A 22,589-nucleotide genomic window follows, 5' to 3' on the forward strand; every position below is an offset into this window, starting at 1 on the left:
GGCCTCGGCGGGGAATAGATGGGCGGGTTTCTTTGCTGGGAATGGTAGTTCCTAGCCCAGGGCCTTTGCCGAACAATTGACAGAGCATAAAACTACGAGCCCCAAGATGCTTTGCGGTTGCTCCGCCTGCCATTCTCCGTTTTACGAACGGAAGCCGGAAGCGAGCGAGGCAAAAAAAAAAAAGAAGAAAAAGTTTCTCAAAGGAAGAGACGGCTGTTTCTGTGGTAACGGATTGAGTCGGGTCATTTTGAGTGCGAAAGATGGAAGAGTCTGGTGTCTATAGGTGTATCGAGTGCAATCGGAAAGCGACAGAGTTGTACAAGGACTACCAGCGTGGCGTGTTGCGCATTTCCATCTGCGTGAGTTGTGTGAGGAGGAAAATGAATTTTGGGCAGGGAAAAGCAGGCATGAATTCACAGGGCCGAAGGAAATGGATCTAGGGAATAGGTGGAACCACCAAAGGGAAAAATGGGGGAGCGGGAGAATTGTCCGGGAGCGTTCGCCAGGGGTGTGGAACTTGTTGCCTCTTCCCGCAACGGTTTTGGCTTGCCATTTCTATCAGCTCTGTTGGGTGTAATGAGGAAAGTAGTTTTATCCAAAAATCTAGAGTAAATGAGAATAAGAACATGAGAGTACATCACCTCCTCCCCTCTATTCAATCCTACCCATTTTTATGCTACAATAAAACCTAGATGGAGAAATAAAAGCAATATGGGTTGTGGCAAACTGCTTCTTGCTATAAACACAGTGTTCACTTAAATTTGGAAGAGCATAGGGCAAGCCCTAGGCTGCAGACATTTGTGAGGAATGCGTGTTTTAATTTTGCCACACACAGGATCAAATTTTGTGAAGACATTTCATGATGACTTGGAGGCCTCTGTAGTATGTCTTCATGACTCCTTGCAAGTTCGTACCAAATCATGTCTTCCTCATTCAGAAGTAACTTGAGAAGGGGTGGGTGATTTCTAACCACAGTTTCTGTATGGATCCATTCAATCCATATTTTAGTATAAGATAGGTGAAGTAGCATTAAAGTAATTTTTGTGAGATTTCAACATATACAGCTTGTGCTTTTCCATAGTTTTCTTCACAGTTTGCTGTTTAAACTAATCCTGAAATATTTTAAAAAATCTGGAATGATAGTTATCTCCATCTTGATCCATTTCAGTCCAGGTCTCATTTTGGAACAGAGACTACCTTCGTCTCTCTGTGGGATGACCTTTGCTGGGGAGTGCAACCCTGTTGGTTATCTTGGACCTATCAGCCACTTTCAACCCTATCGATCATGGTATCCTTCTGGATAGGCTGGCTGGGTTGGGAGTTAGAGGCACTGCTTTGGTTCTGGAGTGGTTCTGCTCCTACTTGATCATCCAATTCCAGAACGTGGTGCTGCAGTTTATTGCCCTGTGTCATGGCAGTTGTGCTATGGAGTACAACATCTGGAGTTGTGGGCTGAAGTGCCATCAGTATGCTGATGACACTCAGCTCTTTCCCCCTTTTTATTTAACCTAGACAGTGTAGTTTTGAATCTGCTTGGGCTTGATAATGGGTCAGATGAGGGCCAGTAAACTAAAACTTAAGCCAGATAAGATGGAGGGGATGTTGGTGGGAGGATCTTCAGTCTGGATGGGTGATATTTCCCTTGTCCTGGATGGTGCTGCACTTCTCCTAAAGGACAAGGTTTGTAGTTTGGGGGTGCCCCTGGATGCTGAATTCTCACTAGAATTTCAGGTGGATTCAGTGGCCCAGATCACCATCTATCAGCTTAAGCTGATTCACCAACTACAACCCTGTCTGGACAGATGGAACTTAGCAACAGTAATCCATGCTCTGGAAAGTTCCCGGGTTGGTTTATTGTAATGCACTCCACATGGGGCTGCCTTTGAAGATGGACCAGACACTCCAGTTGGTCCAGAATAGGGCAGTAAGGCTGCTGATGAGGACTGGTAGCTGATAAGAAGCAGATATCAACATATAACGCCAGTCCTTTCCCAACTTCACTGGTTACCAATTGAAGTCTGGGCTCAATTCAAAGTGCTAACATTCATAATTAAGGTTCTAAATGACTTGGGCCAGGTTATCTAAAGGACCCCCCTCCTTCCCATATGTGTCTGCCTAGACCCTAAATTTGTCATCTGAGGCCCTTCTCAGAGAACTTCCTCTGAAGGAAACAAAGAGGGTGGCAATGAGGAGAAGGGCTTTATTGGTGGTGGCATCCCAACTTTGGATTCAGCTCCCCAAAGAAGTTCATCTGGCACCCTATCTGTACTCCTTTTGGCTCCAGGCAAAACCTTTTTATTTGCCCAATATTTTAACAGTTAAATAATTTTAAGAAACTTTTTATAGGACATTTGTTATGCTTTAGTGCTACTGTACCTTTGGATTAATCAGAATTGTGGCAGCTGTGGTGGTTTTTATTGTGTGTTATTTTATTGTTTAGTACATATGTATATTTAATATCACTGTTTTATTGTATATGTTGATATTTGTAAACCACCCAAAGAGCCTTATTGGTTATTGAGCAGTGCAGAAATTAAGTAAATAAATACATCTCAGACTAATAGGTGATTTGGACAGTTTGTGTGAAACAACAGCCCATTGTGAATTAATTTATCTGGAAGGAGATGTAGCACATGGTATCTGCCATTACGAATATGCAGGATTGGGATGGGAGTTCTTGTGGCTTGTTCTATAGGGTGAACATAAGGTGAAAGGGTGTGTTGGAGGGTAAGGTGGAAGAGTCCAACAACCCTTGCATAACCTTAAAACAGATTTTTTTTCTTTCTTATTTCCAGGATTTGTATGGGGGTAAAGTGGTCATGGTTGACGCTAACAGCTCCATCTGAATTTCTTTTCATATGAAGCTGAATTTATTTTATTTACTATGATCTATAGCTTTTCTTCTATGTAAGCAATTACAGTAAAATCATAAAGCATAACATATATTTATTTTCTGTCTATTTAATGACCAATTCAACTGCATCCTCTCTACATATATTAAACAATGTGGGCAATGACAGTTCTCTACAAAATTCTGGGGGTTTGCTCAGTATTTTATTTAATGTTCATTCTAATTATTACTGCCAGGTTTTTGTATGTTGGATGTGATCCTTATGTTTTTAAGAACACCATCCTCAGAAGGTACAACATAGTCCCATTTTTGCCCCTTACTCTGACATATATTCAGTCAGTACATCAGGTTGTTCCAGGGAATTAGAAGTCTGTGCACAACTGCACACTTATTCATTTGTTTATTAGATTTATATCCTGCTTTTTTTCTTATGAATGCATCATTCTGCTGCTGCTCTCAGTCTTATCCCTAGAACAACAACCCTGTGAGGTAGGTTGGGCTGAGAGTCTGTGATTGGCCCAAGATCACCTAGTTGGCCATAGGGCTGAATGGGGACTAGTACCCATGTTGCCTGCCCCCAAATCCTGCATTCTTAACTACTACATCACACTAGCCAATTTCCTCCTACCCTCTCTCTGGTTCGTCAAGGTTTCCTATTGCCTTTCATATATCAATGTTCCAGGTATGTCGAATTTTCCTCAGTGATTTTTGCATCCCGGTTAGTCTTTTTGTTTTTGACTACAATCCTTCACATTTGCAGCAAATCAGTGAGGTGGGAATTGAGTGACCTGAACATTGTGTAAAAGATGCCTCTTACTAGCCATACCTTGTGGTTTCCGCCAACCTCTCTTGTCCTTGGACCTCTGGGATCTTCTCTCATTTGTCCTGGGCTACAAATACAAAGAGACTGTTTCTTTGCAGCACCAGTCAGAGCTTCAGAGAAAAGATCTTGTAAATATCTGGAAGTCCTGCTTCCCATTGAACCAGGGTAGTCACTTGATAAACTGGAAAACAGATTTTGAGCACATGACCTCTTTCCTGCAATACACAGAAAGCCACTGGATACTACTACCCATTTCTCTCTTGCACTGTATCCTTCTTTATCTTACGAAATTGTAAAACTGTAAGCAGGGACTGTTTTGGATTTGCATATAAAGTACTTAGTATACATTAAGCATTCTAGAAATAATAAACAGTAATCCTCCTAACTCTGACCTTGTCTCATGCTGAGGTCATGGCTGGATTGGATCCACTGGCATTGGATCAGCTCATGCTGTTTTACCAAGGGTTTTTTTTTTTTTTCGTTTGTATCTTCTAGGAAATCCCTTACTGATATAAATCAATATTTAAGCTGTGCTTAATCTACACCACTGCAGCTGTAATGAACAATAGTTACTCTTGACATATCTGGACAATTATTTGAGAACAGTGCTTTCTAAATGCTCAGTTGTCATGCTTTTCTCATTCAGAGGAATAACCTAATCACTCCATTGTGTGTTTAAGGGGAAGGGAATTGCTTCAGTTTATTAAACCTTCACAGAATATAAGCATTTATACAAACAGCCTGTATATTCCTAAAATAGTTGGGCAATGGGAGTTCTGTTTGCATAGGATTAACCAGACATATATGAGCGGAAAGCAAGCGAGCAATCATTAATTTTGATAGCTAAACATTATCTAAACTTAAGTATTCTGAAATCCAGGGTTTAATGTGCTGTGTTTATATTTTATATATGCAATTTACTGTTCTATATCTTGTGTCTGCACAATGCCCAATGAAGCTGAGTAGGGGTGGAGGCTTCCTTCAGTCTCTCCTCTTACACCTGTATTTAATCTATTGCTTTCAGAACATGTCTTCTGTGTTCCTTGTTTTTGAAAAGTCAGCATGACACTATCTAATTGTAGTAATAATAGTATGTTCCGTAATAGATTTCACACTGCATTTAAACATACCATTTTGGATTCAGCTCTTGGATTCTAGTTTCATGCTCATCAGACTGTTAGCTATGTAACTTTTTAAATTTGTTTTTTACCTCTTTCATAGTTCAACTGCCAAAAGTGTCATGATACAAGCATTGTTGGATATAAATTTCATTATACACTTAGATTTTCCATCTCTCATCCTCCAGTTCTTTTTGTCTACCCAAGTACAGGATCTGTTTATGTTCCAGTTGCCCCAGCCCCAATGCTATGCAGCTTCGATCCACTAACGTTCCCATACTTCCCATGGGATCAGATGCTCTGATAAATGGTCCTGCTGCACAGTATTCTCTGACCATATACGCTTCAGTTACTTTGTTCTTTAGCACTTTCGATATTCAACACACATTGTAGCACCTTAAAGACTAACATGTTTTTATGGCATAAGATTTCCTGAAGCGGAGTCCATAATAAATGTGTTAGTCTTTGAGATGCCACAAGACTCTGTGATGAGAAGGAGATAGAAGCTAGCATGTGGTCTGTTTGGCTATTTTTGCTGCCCAGTACGTAACAGAATAGAATTGTTATGGTTATGTTCAGTGCTTGTACAAGCAGAAAGCAGCTTGTGCAAGTGGACTTTCTCTTTCTTTCACATTGTAGCTCCCTGTAAACCTCCCCACTAACCCACAAAATTTTTTTCTCCAGAAAGTCTTCTCAAACTCACGTGGCAGTTCAAGGACAGGAAATGCCTAAAATCAGTCAGATGCATCTTATGCTTGCAGAGCTCCTCAAAGCACAAAATCCTATTGCCAAGTTTCAGATGCTTCTCTGTTGTACTATAGTTCCATGTGATACTCAGCCCACTCTATTCAGGAGGCCTTCTAACCCTCTGTGCATTTTGGGAATGGGAGATACAGGAGGAAGGTGGAGGAGGAGACAGTTGCATGAGCTGCTTCCTGCTTGTGCAATTTTTTGATACCCTTAGCATGCAGTCAAGCGAGTTGCCCTTCTGACAGAGTGTTCTGAGTTTGGAGCCCTTTACCTTTCCTGTGCTCTCCACCTTACCCAGCAGGATACAGGCTGGGTAAGAGGAGGACAGATCGGCCTCTGAGCATATCTAGGTGACCAACCTTTCAGTGAGAGGGAGAGTAGGGAACTGGAGAGGCCATAAGCCATACTGTTTATCCTGGCTTCTTTTCTCCCCTCTGTGCCCACCCACATGCCCCCTTTTCTTCCTTTCCAACTATTATTACAAGGTCAAAACTAGAGAGCAAGCTAATCTCCTCCAGGTTCATAGCTTTGTCTATGGGTGCAGAGGAGAAGATCTGCAACATCCTGTGGCACTCCAGACACTGCCTAGGGGCCATAGGATTGCTCTCTTAAAATGAACAGTTCTTTTTTATGAGTGATAAACATCTGGTAGTTGATGAGACAGCCAGACAGGAGCTGCAGTGAGAAGAGAGAATAAAAGTTTTAACTACCATCATATCTCTTCAATGTCAAATTGTCCTTCAGTTTATTATTCTCTAGCATCTAAAGTTTCTTTTGTTAGTATAAAAACTAACATGAGGCAATCTTTTAGAGTCTTCACTATATGTTATTTGTCATTCAGACAAAAGTAATTTCTTCAAAAAGAATATAGTCAAAGACTACAGTTAATATTTAGTACATCAAACCTAGTTGTCAGTTTAAATATATGTTACCTAACATGAATGCCAGGATATGACTGGTCGTTCATACTGTTTTCATTGTCAGGTGGGAAGTGGCCAAGCCTGTCTATTTTAGAGATTGCTGAATGAAAAGTAAGATTTCAGCTGAAGATTACGATAGTGGTTTGGTTGGCACTACATGGCAGCACATTTAAAAAATTATTTACTTTTCCAAAATAGCAATATAGCCAAACCATAAGAATAAAAGAAAAATGTAACTACTAAGATTTGAATATGTCAATTTTAGCTTCTGTGTGTGTGCATATATGAAAATACAGCCTTCTAAAATTCTAAAAAAAATTGACAAAGACTGACCAAATACAAGGTGGGCCCAAATTAAGTATACAGTGCTAATTGGGTCATGGAGGACCTCACATAGTGGACAGATTGAAAGAGCTCATCTTGCAAGCATTTATCGACTTTGGTACTAACTGGATTTGTGTCACAGTGTTGGGGACAAGTTCCAAGAATGTTGCAATGTTAATGGAGGACGTTTTGAGCACCTTAGGCACTAAAGATGACTAGTGCTGTATGCTTGCTTTTGACCAACCCTGTATACATGTATGTATCCAGATAATGCAAGTGTCATTAGGTCCTCAGTTTGCTGCACTGTTACAATCTATAGAATTTATCTTTCCAGTGTTGTAATATCAGCCTTTTAGCTGTCAAAAGGGTGTGAAAAATCCATTTACATTGCCTGAGCATTAACTTCCAGGAACCAGGTAGATAATTTAAGAGAAGATGAACATCAGAAATTTCAAGATGGTTCAGAGTTTATACATATAATAACTCCCAAAACCAGCAACTATTGGCATTGCTGAAACTTATGATTAAAAGACACAATAACGATGTTACAGCTCCAGCAATTAGCTGGCAAACCTTTATTGAGGAGATGTGGTGGTATGTAGAACAAGAATCTTTGCTGAATAAGAGGTAACCTGAGCTCCTTCAGATACAGATGCTTAAGTGGCAATCCATTGATTAGGCAAAATGGGACAGTCTACTCCTGTGTAAGACCCCATGTATCATATTTATTAACTGATAATAAGTATTTATAAAAATGGGTCATGAGCTGGTATCACTGATAAATGTTTCTAATGAGGAAGGAGAGGCTGAAGCTGCAAAAATGGAAGGGCCAAACCTAAATTCTAACAAGAGTTATAGATGTAAGTGCCATTCAACACTAACAGGCAAAGCTGAGAATAACACAACAAAACACACACAAAAAAGTCAACAGCATCCCCTAATTAATCCAAGGTAAAAACCAGCTTCCCCACACAAGTGTGCCATGAAAACACTTTCTTACCAATTTTTAAATCTGAATTTCCTCCTAAAATCAGTTCAGCTTGAGAAAATGGATCAAAATGTAATTGATGTGGCATTCCATGCCACACACTGCTAACAGCCATAACTAACCCTATCCATTTTACTGTGCAGAGAGTCTAATGGAACACTTTTAAAACCCGTGAGTCCTGAATAAGGCAGCATGATGGTGCATGCTGTCCAGTTGCTCTTACTCCAGGCAGGACCAGCTAAACAATCAAGAGATTCTTTATGGCTTGGTTCTCCTGTAGTGTCTCTGAACTGGGCTCTCTGGCTTGTCTCTCCTGCCGAACAAGCCAGAGAAATAACTTGGTACAACACATAGTTTTATGGCCCTTACAGATCCTCTTTTAAATAAAAACAGAGCCATGTAGTTTACAATTTGTATAGAGTTACTCTTAAAATAACTACCTCTGGATAGTGTATAATAAAATATTGAAACTTAAATTCAAGTTCTTCATGTGGTTTAAAAAATAGTTACACGTTTTTATGAGTGTCTAGTCTGCCAATTCATTCCATAACTCTGTATGCATTGTATGTAGTCAGTTTAACCTTTCACCATGGCTACATTTTAATGTTGAATGGACATTAAACGATCATTAATTTTTTGCTATTGTGACAAAAATTGCAGATGAAAATAATGTAAAGATCAGAACAGTTTAAGACATCTTCTGTTCAAAATAGGAGCTTTATAGAATTCTTAAGAAAAAAGGAAGCATTTTTTATTCTAATATCAGTGTGAATTTCTTTAATATGCATTTGTTCTTTTACTTTCAGAAATCCTGCCAGAAGCCAGTAGACAAATATATAGAATATGATCCTGTTATCATCTTAATTAATGCTATCTTATGCAAAACACAGGCTTACAGACATATTTTGTTCAACACAAAGATAAATGTAAGTTCCCTGAGATTTTTCTTAATTTACTGTAAGGCATGCAGATCTTGCCACAGGGTGCTAAAAAACATGATGAATATAATTTGTCTGGAAAGGATTTTACTTTTTTCTTTCCATGTACTAACAATTTTAACTTTGGTTGGCTTTCTGCTTTTAAAGTTGTGGCCTGTTTTATGATTTCAAAAAATAGCAAGACTTGAAAGTCAGTCTGCTACTCATAAAACACATATAACTGAACAAATCATAATTAACCTGGCACTTGGACAGCACAACCAACCACTAGGCTATGGAAATAGTTTGGTAATTTAAAAATCTGACAAGTTAGTAACATTGACTGTTATTGTAAACAGAGCATTTCTGTGTATAAGTGGCGTGTACACTGATGGCAAGGAGAGGCAAGCAACTATCATCTCTGAAAAAGGTAGCAATGGAACAGCCCTCACTCAGGCATGGTTCTGACCCTGAAACAGAAAACCACAGTTTACCATCCTGATTTGTTAACCGCGGTCAACCTGAGGTTGAATGTAAAGGGAAACCAGTTTATTCTCAAGGGGAAGCTTCCAGTTATTTATTCCTTGTTCTTGTTTCAGTGTTCTAGTGTTAAATTGAAAGAGGCATTTTAACTGTGTCTTTTATCTTGCTTGTTCATCATTTTGAGTTCTCTGAAGGAATGGTGGATATAAGGATATTAAATTTTTACAAAAACTGTTGCTTCTTCACAGGAATGAAAGAGGAGAAAGCAGAAGGGAAATGTGCACATCTAAAACTCATGCTTCAAATAACTAACTATTCCTTCTGTTGCATTTCTGTAATGTACTGGGACCAAAGCACAATTGCTTATTAGAACAACTCTGTTCCAGTTGCAGAGGAGGAAAGCCTTTTACCTCTTACAGTATCTAAATACTTACCTTTTGTAGGCTGATAAATCTTTCTACTGTTGAAAACAGAGCAAGTAAATCTATTTAGTTTTAGTTACACTGTCCTGTTGTGTAGACAATTTCGAGCCACAAAGAGAGCATACAGAAGTCAGTCTCTGTGGTTGCCTTGCAATTTTTAGAACTTTTCTCTAAAGGACTAGCCCTAGGGCCGCAGCTGAATACTTTCCAAAAGAGTTGGAAACATAATTCAACAGCCAGGATCAAGCAGACTTACTTCTAATTCAATTAGAAGTAGGCATTTTTGGTGCCTAGATGTTTTTTTCCTTTCATTGTTGATATTTATCTAAATCCTTCTTGGGAGTGGAAGACTGATTAACATGCTGCATTATGAATGGTGTTAAACTGTTGTAATCCTGGTAGGATCTATTATAGTCATGCTTTAATGTTTCCCTTCTGAAAAGGTTAATTTTGGTGCTCTTCTAAGAAAAAGATTGAAGGTATAGTGACAAAAAGTAACCACAGTAACATGGCCTCTGTCACTGGATTATAGACACAAAGATGTTCTGCGCATGTGCGTGTGAACACTGTGGCCTCGTGCTGCTGGTCAGGGATTGGAAATCCCCTCCATTTTATTTTAAAGCAAGAATGGCACCAGGCTTTGATCAGTCCTTGGCATACAGCTGTCCACCCCGCAGTGTCTGGCCACTGCCACTTGCCATTCCCCCACTGGTAGTCCTGCATTCACACTTAGGCCTGCTTTCTGTGGGTGGGCGGACTGGCTGGCTAGTTTGCCCAGTGCTACTGCCATCAGTGTCAAAATGCAGTGCATTGTAGGATATAAAAATGTCTCCCAAGCTGTTCGTGCTCCTGAGCACCCACTTACTCCCCTCTGGCTAAGTACAAACAACTGCAGCCACTTTTGCCAAAACCAGGTAAACAGCCAGCCTGCCAGAGGAGTGGGACAGGCGAGCAGAGAATACTGGGGCCAATTGGTGTAAGTTGGGGGAACATCAGCATCAGTATGCTGAAGGTCCACCCAAGACTGGTGCCAGACCTGGCGAGTGGTATCAGGGTTCTAGCAGGCATGGCCTCAGCCTGGTGCGCTCTTCCAGAATATGCATCCCCACCTAGCATTTGCCCAGCCTTGCTGTGTGCCGAAGATGAATATGGGCCCAGTTTTACGGTAGCTGCTTGCTTTAAAAAAGGGTAAAGTTGGACAGGTGGAGTCAGTGTGATTGGGGGAAGAGGACCGTGCCTTCCTCTTTGCTTCAGCCTTTCTCATCTCCCAGTTGAGACTCTATACTCAATCAGGAAGGCAGTCACTGGGGTAAACCAGACAGTCCAATGCACAGAGGAAGTGTTCCTGTCTCCCTTAATCCACATTCCTTATGCCTGGAGTCTGGGACAGATGAGAAGGAGGGAGCAGTGGTGGGAGGGCGGATAAGCTGCAGAGGATTGTATTATCTGCCCTGTTAGTTCCAAGTTGGAGTGCATCAAGGCCAGTCTGAAGTTGGAGAAAGGGGGATAGGTAGCTCCGTGTACACAGAGTCATGCTTTGCCTTTCTGGTCTCATCTTCTGGCCTTTTGTGTCTGCTAGCATGTGAGAGCTGATGAGTTGTGCATCTGTATAATTTGATGAAAAATGCTTGCTTGTTTGTTTGTTTTAAAAACATATATACCACCCCTTACCCTCTTCGGGTTTCCATACATGATGCACATAGGCCTGTTGCTGGAAAAAGTTTCTGAATTATGCCTGCTTCTGATGCTAAAGTTCTTTTATATTTTAGATTCATGGGAAGCTCTGCATATTCTGTTTGCTTTGTGAAGCTTATCTCAGGTGGTTACAGCTACAGGATTCAAACCAAAGTCCTGATCCTGATGATTTCATTAGATATGCCAAAGAATGGGATTTTTATAAAATGTTTGGAATAGCATCTCTGGGTAAGAGCAAATAGAATTTCTTGCTGCCAAATACTCTTTTTAGTTTTTTTAAAAATAATTAGTTAAACATTTTAAACTTGTTTGAATGCATTATAATTAATAGTGCAGAATAGATGTGTTGCTTTAATTCATTATTTCTCTCTTGACTTCAATGAACTTCCTTGGAGAATGCCCAACAATCAAAAGATCACAGCATTCCATCAGTTTTCATGAACAGTCATGTATAAAAATAGTATTGCAGAACATATGTGGTAACAAATCTTTCTCAACAGAGAATGTTGAACTTGACCCTGAGAGATCTGAATCCCAATCCCTTCTTTTTTCCTGTCTAGACATGTATAGGATTGTGCCCTTAATTTGGAACAATAGTGACCTCAAATGTGTAGGTGTTACTTTACTTTTAATCTTAAACTCCACTAACCAGAGCCAGATGCAAAATCATGGCTCACCATTTTGCCAATAAAGGAGAATGAACTACACATAAAAGTACATACACATAAAAGTTCTCTAAATTAGTCTAAATTAACACAAAACATTCTAAGTGTCCAGCAAAGCTTCACAGTTAACCAATGGATAGTGATATTTTAGAGGAATGGGATACTGAGTAATAAGCAGCTAGCTCAAGAGTCCAACTCTTGCTGTACTAATTGGCTGATCTAAGGGAGATTTAACATCCAGACAAAACAGAGATGCTGCTGTCAGATAGCTAACCTAAAAGTCAGCCAGTTCTGGATGGAGTGTGTGTCCTTTGAAAAGTCAGGTTGGTAGTTTGGTAGTGCTCCTGAGCCTAGCTTTGCTCCAGGAGTGCTCCAGACCTCACCATAGTCATTTTCAGGCACAGTTCAAGGTGCTGGTGATTGCCTTTTAAATGCTTACTTGGCTCGAAACCATGATCTCTAAACGCCTCCCATTCTATGAACCTGTTCACTGTCTGAGGTAAGAAACACCAATTTCCACATTCAATCCAATACAGGCTATACTTGTTTAAGGTCATCTTGTTAGTATGTGTAGCAAAATGTTGCATGGGCCTCTTTCTATGTTCGATTGTATAAGGAACATTCTATGTTCTCAACCATTTCTCAAAATGACTTATTTTTGCCTGTTCCTATCTTTCATTCAGAACAAACTGCTTTCTTAATTGGCATCTTCTCTGCTCTGTGGTTAGCAAAACCTGTAGTTCTGAAAACCAAAGGAGATTTCACCTTTCTTCTGAAAGCGTTGGTACTATCCAGCTATGGAAAACTTCTGCTGATTCCAGCTGTTATTTGGGAACATGACTATACTCATTTGTGCCTCAAGCTCATTAAAGTTTTTGTCTTGACATCAAATTTCCAAGCAATTAGAGGTATTTTTTGTTCTATATTTTACTCTCCCAGTATAATTAAGTCCCAAGTATAACTTACTCTATCCTCTTGTGCTATCTTTTGTAATTTATTAATTGTTGTGAATCACACTGAGAGCTTTGACTTTTGGGCAGTATAGAAATAACTAAAGAAAGAGAGAAAGAAATATAGTAGGTCAGGATTCGGCACCTCTGTTCAGTTCATGCATATAACTGTCAACTCAAGTTTCAGAGTTTCAGCTGTGTGAAACTGAGACAGAAATCCAGCATTAAAGTGTAAAAGATCAGAAAAGGAAACTTTATTCAGAGAGTGGAAACTGGGCTGGAGAAAGATTGGAGTACCTAACAGCAGACCTGAAAAAAACTTGAACTGTGTACAGTATGTGTAAGATAGCAAAGCCTGGAAACTTAATCTTCGATTCTAACAGAGCAAATACTATAACAACTGTCGCACATTGCTCCAAAGGAATATTATTTTTTTCTTTTTAGAATTTGTTGACACTCCAAGGCAAAATTAATAGGACAGTTTATTCATATATATGGTGTTCCATACATACATGAACCACTCTGCTTGCCCTGGAATTTATCCATTTTTCCAGTTCTTTGCCAGAGGAATGTTAATATATTCCAGATTTGTTCTTGATGCTCTCTGTTAACTGAGTCTTTAAGAAGCTCAAGCAAAATCACTTCTGGTTCAGGAGGGATTCTGTATCCAGTTTTTTGCTATTTATTTTCAATTATTTTCTCCTAATACTTTTTCATTTGTTTGTGAAGTTTGCATTGCATAACTAACATACATTCAGAAAATAATTATTTTTATGTAGGCTGACTCTGTCAACCATAGAGGGAAGGTACTGCACAACTGATCATTTTTTGAAAGAAGTTATTTACATTCAATAGTCAGACTTATACTATGTCCTGCAACTGAATGTTCTTCATTACTAGAATTTATTAAATCCAGTTTCTTTTCCCAGTTTCAAGTTTTCTTATCTTTCTCTCTTTCTAATAAGATATTGTAAATATTTTTGCATCTGTCCCAAGTTAATACGTATTTAAATACAAGTGAATCACTACTGTTCTTAAAGCATTGTCTTAAAAAGGAATGACAAATAGCCACCTCAAACTATATAAATAGGAATACTAATATTGTGGAAAATAATAAAAGGCTTATTACATAGCATTCTTAAGATTTTATAATTAGGGCTGTCAGCCAGTTAAAGAATTTGGAGCTGTTCTTATCTGTTATTTCATAGATGAATTGATTAAATGTAAGTTTGTATAAACCCCAAATTTAAAAGAGGTACACTTTTGGATAAACAAAAAAGTTTAACAACTAATCCTGTGGAGGTGATAAGAAATTCTGGAGCTGAGCTACTGACACATCTGAAGCTTTGCACAGATATAGTGGCAGCTGGGAAGCAGCATCTTTCTCCATTTTTCCCCTACAGTTCCGCATCTTCCTACCTCACAGTAGTTTTGGAGACTGTATAACAGGCTTTGGAGCCTTCAGATCCGCAGCCTCCCCCAGAAGTCTGCGTTTTACCCATCAGCAGAACTTTCCATTGCCAAGCAGGAGAAACCTCTGTTGATGGATATGTAGTTCAGCTGGTGGGACTCGCCTCTACTAGTGCAGCATCCTTCCAGGGCCTCTTCAGTCACCCTCCCAGGGAATATAGCATTGCTCTGTCAGTTACTTTAATAAACAAATACCCCTCTTTATGGTTGGAAAGAAAGATCATATGGAGCATTTTATGTTCCTTCGTAGGAATGTACCAGAAGCAAATAGCTTTGAAAAAGAAACATGCTTTCCACAATGCTTTGCCTGATTAGGATTACATCCACACTAATTAAACAAAGCTTTAATTGATTAATATAATGTTTTCAGTTGCAAATGTGGTTAGAATTACATATTGTTCCTAACTATGTTCCTAAAGATTTTATTTACAGACATCATGTATTTATCAAAATATAGTCATTGTAGGACTCCTGCTAGAATGCAGTCCATCCCATGTTTCCTTTCTTTTGCAGTTACTTTGAACCTATGTCGAAAACTTTGTCTGGTGGCCATTTTGAATGGATTAATTTTGGAAAATGGAATCATCTATTTGTTCCAGAGGATAGGATGGAATATTTGAAACAATTTGTTTCATTATGTTAACTGTGGAAATATTTGAAGATGAAAAGACTGTCTTTGGAGTCATTCACTTTGCCACAATTTACTATTTGTTCATTGTAAATACAGTGGTAATGAAATGCTGAATATAAATGAAACTTTTTGTGTACTGAACAGAAGACAGTGCTGGGAACAGTATCTGAAATCAAACCAGCAAATTTAGGTTTATGCACTGATACTTAATTTTTATAAAATTCTTGAATACTTTCGGTTTGTGAAAAAGGATCAAGTTGTCTGTTTTCTAACTGCATCATTTTGTATTTTGCATTTTAAAAGAAAACAAGTATAATTTGTTTCATTGTGAAAAAAGGGGGTTGCAAAAAGGAGACAAAATAGTACTCCTATGAAGAAAGGCCAATTTGGCTATTTTTCAAGCTAAAACAAAGCAGCACAAAGAACAGCAAACTAATTCTAAGACTTTTTCTGGCAACAAACCAATACTTCAGACGGGGCATAAAGACTGCAATGGCACAATGACGAATCAGAAAATGCATGAGCACAGGGGATTAATAAAGTACAGTTGCCTGTTAAGCACTCCTGTGCATTCTGCCTCATTTGCTGGGGTGGATAGCAAACCACTCAGATCCCATGGTCTTTTCTTGGGTCACTGGGAAGCTTGTTAACCACCCCACCCAACTACCTCACCAGGTTCACAGGTGAACTTTCTTTGTAGGGCCATCAGTTTGATTTTGCTGGGAAGTATACCACTAGATTTTATTTTTTTAGTTGAGCAGTAATCACATTCTAATTTGTTGTTTATAGATCCTTCAAATAATAATTTCTAATTTGTTGTTTATAGATCCTTCAAATAATAATTTCTAATTTGTTGTTTATAGATCCTTCAAATAATAAAGATGCTTTGAAGGCTTGTTGTAAGTCTACCTTTGCCGTGTTTAAAACATGTTCTTGATGTAAAAGTCCATTTTAATGTTCTGTTTTATGATCCAAACTTGGACATAAGTAGGATTAGACTCACTGTAGTTAAAGAGGATCATGACTAACTGAAGTTTCATACATTTCATTGAATTGTATGAGGTTGATCCAATCCTGAGGAAATCCCATTGCAGTAAATGGAATTTACTTTTGAATAGACATGTAGGGGATTACACTGTTATGGCTGCAACCATTTCATTGAAAGTGAGATTGACAGTAGAATTCTATGCATACTTACTCAGAAATAAGTTGCAGTCTGTTTGGCTTAGTCCCAGCTAAGTAGGTTTGTGACCCAAGTAGAACTTCATTCAGAGCTTTACTTAGGTAATTAACCTCTTCACAAGCCATCTGATGTTCAACTCAGGTATGAATTAAAACTATTTGAAGATCAGTTTTAAATTAGAGAAATGTGTTCAACAAAGATTCTGTACAGAGATTCAAATACTGGACATAGCATAGTCCAGAACCATCTGCTTTCTTTAATTTCTGCTTCTGTGTTTATTTCTATGTTACCTTCCTAAGGTCAAGATCACAGAAGCATTATTTAAACAATCACCTAGGATGAACTCTTTCATTCTTTTCAGTTTGTAAAAGTTATGATTAGCTCAGGTACAAAGTATGTGTCCTGTGTCACATCAGATATTGCATTGCAAAATGATTGAGAGGTAGCCAGTGTGTGAAACACTTTGCTTCATGGTTTCTGCACATCACACACATGGGCTCTCTGCCTGTGTGGAGGCTGTTAGGAATATCCAATAGCTAAGAGCATTTTGGTGGGAACCCCTGTCTCACCCCAGTATTATTTTAAAAGGGTCGGGCTCTCACCATTTCCCTCAGTTCTTTGACTGCCTTTGGCACCTCAGGAGGTTTTCTCACAATTTCTTGCACTCCAGAATGATTGAAAGTTACTTGGTGATTGAAACATGCTCTTCGAGGCCAAAGTGAGAGACATCATAATCATCTGGTCAGCTTGACTATTATTTTCATTCTTATGCTGCTGTTGAACCTAAAATTTCAGAAAACTAGCTAAGTGGCTGCAGAAATCTGAGCTGTAGATGCTTTCCTCTGTCTCAAAACAGGGATCAGATTAGCCCAATTGGGAGAATCAGGGCTATATTCTGATTCATAATGGCAATTAAAGTTAAGTATGTTTGATATGTAAGAGCACTGCCAGATTCTTTCTTCCTTTCTTTTTGGCCAATACCATACTCATTAGGGCAACACGAATACAGAGTAGCTGGAACTTAGGTGCCACTTCACCATTTCCACTCAAAAGGATATGACTTGGAGTCCTGAATAAAAAGCACTTTAGGGTTTGCAGCTCTGTTCCAGAAAAAGTGTCCATAGACATTAAAGCATTTTGATTTTGTTTATACTTAATTATAGTGGTAGAAACAGTTAAGTCAAAGGGCCTTCTGTTAATGCATAGACAAAAGTAAGTTTGGTTTTGCATAGTTTCATCAGAGATTATATAGGAACTACTTAATAACTAGTCAATCAGTCAAAGCCCCTCTCATCTTAAATCTATCTTTCTTTGCACCTGATAGCTGAATAATTAATTGGGTTCCAATTATCATATTTGTTGATGGCTAGTATTTATCCTTGCTTACTGATACTTATTTCAAACATTACTATCAGATAAAAATACATAACAGGATGCACAGAACTAAAAAGAATTAACTGCAAAAATTAAAATTAGAGGGTCAGTGTAGTGTGGTGGTTAAGAGATTGTGTCTGGGGTGCCAGTGATCTGGGTTCTTGCTCAGCCCTGGAGCCAACTGGATGACTTTGGGCCAGTCATGGACTCTCAGCTCAACCTACCTCACAGAGTTGTGGTGGGGATAAAATTGAGTGATGGAGAAGAAAGATGATGTAAGCTGGTTTGAGTGCTTTAAAAAAGAAATAGGTGGGATATAAATTGAACACATAAATAAAGCAATAAGCTACATAAAAGCACACATGGAACCAACTACTCCCCAGAGCTACCACTAATGACATAGTCGTAATGAAAATCCAGACTCAGTGTAAAAAGCTTTGCTAAGGCAATGCAGAAAAGCAGCCATTTGCTGTTGAATTTCAGTACCATTTTAGAATCTCAAATGTTCCTTAAATGTGCTAACTCTAGTTAGCAGTCTTAATAAAATGTGAAGGATGCTTTTAACTCTTCAACTGGATATCCATTAAATAATTCCTAAATCAAAAGTCTGTCAAGCTAGAAGGAATCTGCACAAAAAGGGGTGGGGGTGATGTTCCCTATTTTTTGCCACTCTTGGGATCATCTTGTAGTGCTGTGTACCGCTACTCTGGTTTTGCCTAGTTCTAAATGATTCAAAAGGTGCTTCTGTTTAATCGGTTGAAAGAGTGTAAGCAATAACTGACTCCATTCAGACATGCATAATTATTGTTTGTGACAGAGCCTGGCTTTGAAAGTCTAAAGTGAAATTGTGGAATATCAGACATCGGACAGCCATCCCAGTTTCACTAAATGGTGTCTTTGATGTGCTTAGACATTGGGCTGATGGGATAAAATAGGCATTATTGGGAGGGGGAAATGAATTCTTAAACTAAATAATATCTCAAACAAATACAAACATTTTTCATGCACTTTGCCATTTTCAGTGACTTGTATCAGTTGCATGAAGAGAATTGTCCCTTTGGAATGTTGCTGGGTGTGTGTGTGGGGGTGGGGGTGGGGGTGGGGGTGGGGGTGTCAAAGGCCAAGGGCTTAGTTATTGTGAAGAGGATTCCTCTTGTGAGGTTCAGGTGTGAGTTGTGTTAGTCAGGTTGGGTGGGGTTGAAGAATAGAATTTGTTCCCTTTTTTGCCTTCATCTGGAACATGAAAGATTAGAGCTGATGTTAGTCCGTGTGAGCTAAACTATTTTAAAAGCTGTGTTGCCTGTCTGTTAAAAGTCAACATTACTTTAGGCCTTAGAAAGCCTGAAGAGACTGGTATGTACTTGGAAGGGAAAAATAAGAAGCCCAGGAGAGTGGTGAGATAGTCATAAGAGCGATAGAGCATAGGACAGAAAGGCTGAGGTAACACGGTAGGAGAAATCAAGTTAGATATCTATGTGTTCTCTCTTCTAGCCTGCCTTTCAACTTTGATAATGCTAGTGACTTGGCTGCAATCCCAAGTCTGCAGGTACTGTTAATAAATGCCACTTCATGGGAAGAGCTTTTGCCATCAACTGCCTCATCCAAGAAAATGACTTGTGTGACTGAAACCTGGTTGAACAAGGGTGTTAATCTCTCCCACATGTGCCTACCTGTTTATCAGTACACCATCAATTACAGCTTGAGGCTTGTATTATAACAATTTAACCTCCTTGGGCAGGTACCCTGTTCCACAGTCTGCCAGTTTTGATTGTCTGAGCCTGATATTGGGAACCAAAGACATTTTGGGATTCTGCTGCTGCCCATTCTCCCTACTACTCAACAGTCCCCCTGCCCTGGTTGATGGAGGTGTTTGAAAAGAGAGCATTGAGAAACCAGAAGCTGATATTCTTGGGGATGTCAATATCTGTGCCAGGGTTGCCTTGTCTGTAGCAGCTCAAGATTTTATAGCTGACCATTACTGCATGAGCTTCTCTCTGATCGTACCAGATCCAACATATGTGCCAGGTCACGCACTACACACAGGAGATTAGTGTTATGTGCAGGACTAGGAAAGGATGATTTATGGATGGGAGAATCAGAAATGGGGTCCAGTCAAGCTGGACCTTCTGGTTACCTGTAGCCTCCATAGGGGGTTAAAGGCCAACTTGAATGGTCTGTGCCCAGAAGCTAATAAATCAATAGGGTTTAATAAAGTCTTTGAGGGAGCATTAAAAAAAATCTTAATGATCCTGTTAAGGTCCTGGTGTGGAGTGATGACTCAAGTCAACAACACAAACACTTCCAAATATTGTCCAGATTTCAGGGCTGTATTGGCTGTTTAGTACTCTGAGTAACTGAGGGCGATGGAATGATTGGACTGACAAAAATGCAGATGATGGAAAGCTTGCTGTGAGCACAACCAAGCACAGTACTTTGGTGCAGAGATGACAGCTAAAAAAATATCCAGTACTTGCACTCATGCACTATTAAATGTTGTCCAGCAGAAGTTTTTGCTGGTGAAAGGTGTCTTAGGGGCCCAGAGTGCAGATAATAGAGCTCTCAAAAGTGCACTGTCACTAATTGGCAATGTGCATAGCACAATGAAAATCAAATTGCTGGGAGTGGGGGAGGGGTTGGCTTGTTTTGCCAAACAAGTAACAGCTGACGTAGTAAGAAGCCTGTCCAACCATGTTTTAATGGATATCTTACTGCTTATCAACCTTAATGGACTGCTTGGAGGTTGGATGCCAACCACTTGATCTTTGGGCACTCAAATCATGGATATCAAAGCTGCCAGAGTGGGTTTCAGGACTTGGACCTCTATGGTAGTGAATGCTTTCTTGAGGGAGGGAAGAAGCCAGAGAAGCCAAGCCTAGACCTGATCATCTGGAGCAACTTCCATATAGTCTGTAACCACCCTTGGACCAAAGCTCTGGAGAAGACAGTGACATCTCAGCTCTAGGTGATTTTGCAGGAAACTGTTTGGATCCATTCCAATCTAGATTTTGGCTTGGTTTGGCATGGAAACAGACTTGACCACCTTGCTGAGTGACTTATGCTGGATGTCGTGCGGCTGACTTCCTTCCCAACAAAAGCAATCACTCCAGTTGATGCTACAGAAGTCTTTATTCTACACAGTATTACAATCACAGTCACATAAGATAGGAAGTTGTCCTCTCATTCTAATTAAGTTTGACTTACATGGTGCTTTTGAATTCTGGGTCATCCATCTGGAGGCAGGGCACTATGACCCCTCTTCCTGCATCGTTGGATCAATCTCAATTCTAATTGTCCCAATCTGCCTGTGCGGGAATGAGCATCCTCAACTGTTTCATCTACGTTATCTCCTAAATTCCCATCCTCCATATCACCACGGGGTGCAATTGTTTCCTCAGCAACCACCAAATCAGTCTCTGTATGCTCTTCTGTTTTGGCATCTCCCTGAATTTCCTTATCTCTTGTACTTTCATTCCCATTGTCTGGGCAGCTGGGGAATAAAGTTTGTTCTGCTGGCACCAGAAATACATCTTCATCAACCCTCTGGTTCTCATGGGAAGTTTTCTCCTCTTGTGCATGCACCAAGGACTCTTCTGAGTCCACACGCATGACACTGGAGAATAGATGAGGGCAAAGCAACCTTATTAATTCTCCTGGATTTCTCAGTGGTTTTCTTCTAGACTGACTGCTTGGCTTGGTGGTTCCACTCCTTACTAGAGGGCTCATCCCAGAAGGTGGCAAGAGTTCTGTTCCTTCCTGTGGCCTTTGCCTTGTGGGATGCCACAGGCTCACCTTGTCCCTAGTCCTATTAAAATCTGTTCCAGGGCTGGGCAACCTGTGGCCTTCCAAATGTCTAGGCCTATCAACCCTGGCATAGCCAGTGGTGAGCAAGGATGGAATACCATTTTGGCAGCTTGGACTGATTCAGCAGCAGTTGGTCCTAGCTTCAGTTACTTGTGCACTGTTACCCAATTATTGTACCTTTTATGTAGGGTGCCTATGAAGATAGCTGTTATTATGGTTTGTAATACATTGTAACTACTGCCCTGGGAGGATTTGAAATAGTCACCATATGGGATATAAGTGTGGTAAACAGAACGTTCAGAAACATTTAGGTAGCTCATAGTTTCTGCTTAGCACGTAGTTTCTGCTTGTGAAGTTTTCATAAGTGTATCAGAGAAGATGAGTTTCTTTGTAGACTCTGTGTGTTGCACACAGGGCTCTGGCACAGGATCCTGATCTAAAGCATTTTTTGGGTGGGAGGGGCAAACGCCTAACTGGAAAATAACTGGTGTGAATGTTCCCCTGCAATATTTTTGGCTTTCATAAAAGAAACTGAACATTCTATTTCCTTATTTTTAAACTGAAAGGTCTTCTTAATTCTTCAGACTGTTTACATTTGCTGCAAAACACAATAAAATGTAGTCTGCCCCAGTAACTTTTTTGTAGCTTCCCCAAAAGAAATATAGACTGTCTCTTTAAATATTGACATAAGAGATATTGACATTTTTGAACAACAGAGGGAAATCCACAGCAGGAAGTCATTTCCTTTGCTATCCTGAAATCTTGCCATCCTGGTGAATCTCCAAAGAATGTCAGACGATTGTGGAAATGACCCAAAACAAGTTAAGCAATCTGAACTTTGTGTAGTTTCATAGGAATGTGTCTCAACAGCACAATTTACATTTTACAGATAAGTTGGTATGTCATAAAGGAGAATCATTCTCTGCTTTCTGTGGCAATGTGGAAGCTACTGGGTAATTTAGGGATTTACTAAGTAAACAAGTAAAGTGTAACTTAGTCCTAAAACATGATCCTGCACATGTTTAGACCTAAGAATGTCCTGCAACTGCCAGCCTTCTCCAGCCTACGTCTCCCTGTAGATTTGCTGAATCCACACATCTAAAGCAGGGCAAACTCCCAGCTTTCCTTTGCTATCAGTTCTGGAAAGAATGGAATGCTTTCTGTTGTGCAAAACAGTTTAGAGTTGAAGACTGGGTTATACATTCCTGTAAAAATAAAATATCT

The 22,589-nt window shown here is 39.6% G+C and overlaps 1 protein-coding gene across 1 annotated transcript; it reads left to right on the forward strand.

Moving 5' to 3' along the window:
• The first annotated feature begins 168 nt into the window (after positions 1-168).
• Positions 169-15,905, forward strand: ARV1 (ARV1 homolog, fatty acid homeostasis modulator). The gene is made up of 5 exons (XM_044420810.1): positions 169-359; positions 8,581-8,700; positions 11,366-11,519; positions 12,640-12,864; positions 14,890-15,905. Exons 1-5 carry the CDS (start codon positions 261-263, stop codon positions 14,994-14,996), a joined length of 705 nt encoding a protein of 234 aa, XP_044276745.1. The 5' UTR covers positions 169-260; the 3' UTR covers positions 14,997-15,905.
• The last annotated feature ends 6,684 nt before the right edge of the window (positions 15,906-22,589 follow it).

Source organism: Varanus komodoensis, unplaced genomic scaffold, assembly GCF_004798865.1.
Source record: "Varanus komodoensis strain SLA01 unplaced genomic scaffold, ASM479886v1 scaffold1, whole genome shotgun sequence".
Classification (NCBI taxonomy): domain Eukaryota; kingdom Metazoa; phylum Chordata; class Lepidosauria; order Squamata; family Varanidae; genus Varanus; species Varanus komodoensis.

Coding starts and splice junctions, on each gene's coding strand:
- ARV1 (XM_044420810.1), top strand. CDS start 261: ATGGAAGAGTCTGGTGTCTATAGGTGTATCGAGTGCAATCGGAAAGCG. Junction 360..8,580: donor TGTTGCGCATTTCCATCTGC/GTGAGTTGTGTG, acceptor TTTTACTTTCAG/AAATCCTGCCAGAAGCCAGT. Junction 8,701..11,365: donor TGTTCAACACAAAGATAAAT/GTAAGTTCCCTG, acceptor TTTATATTTTAG/ATTCATGGGAAGCTCTGCAT.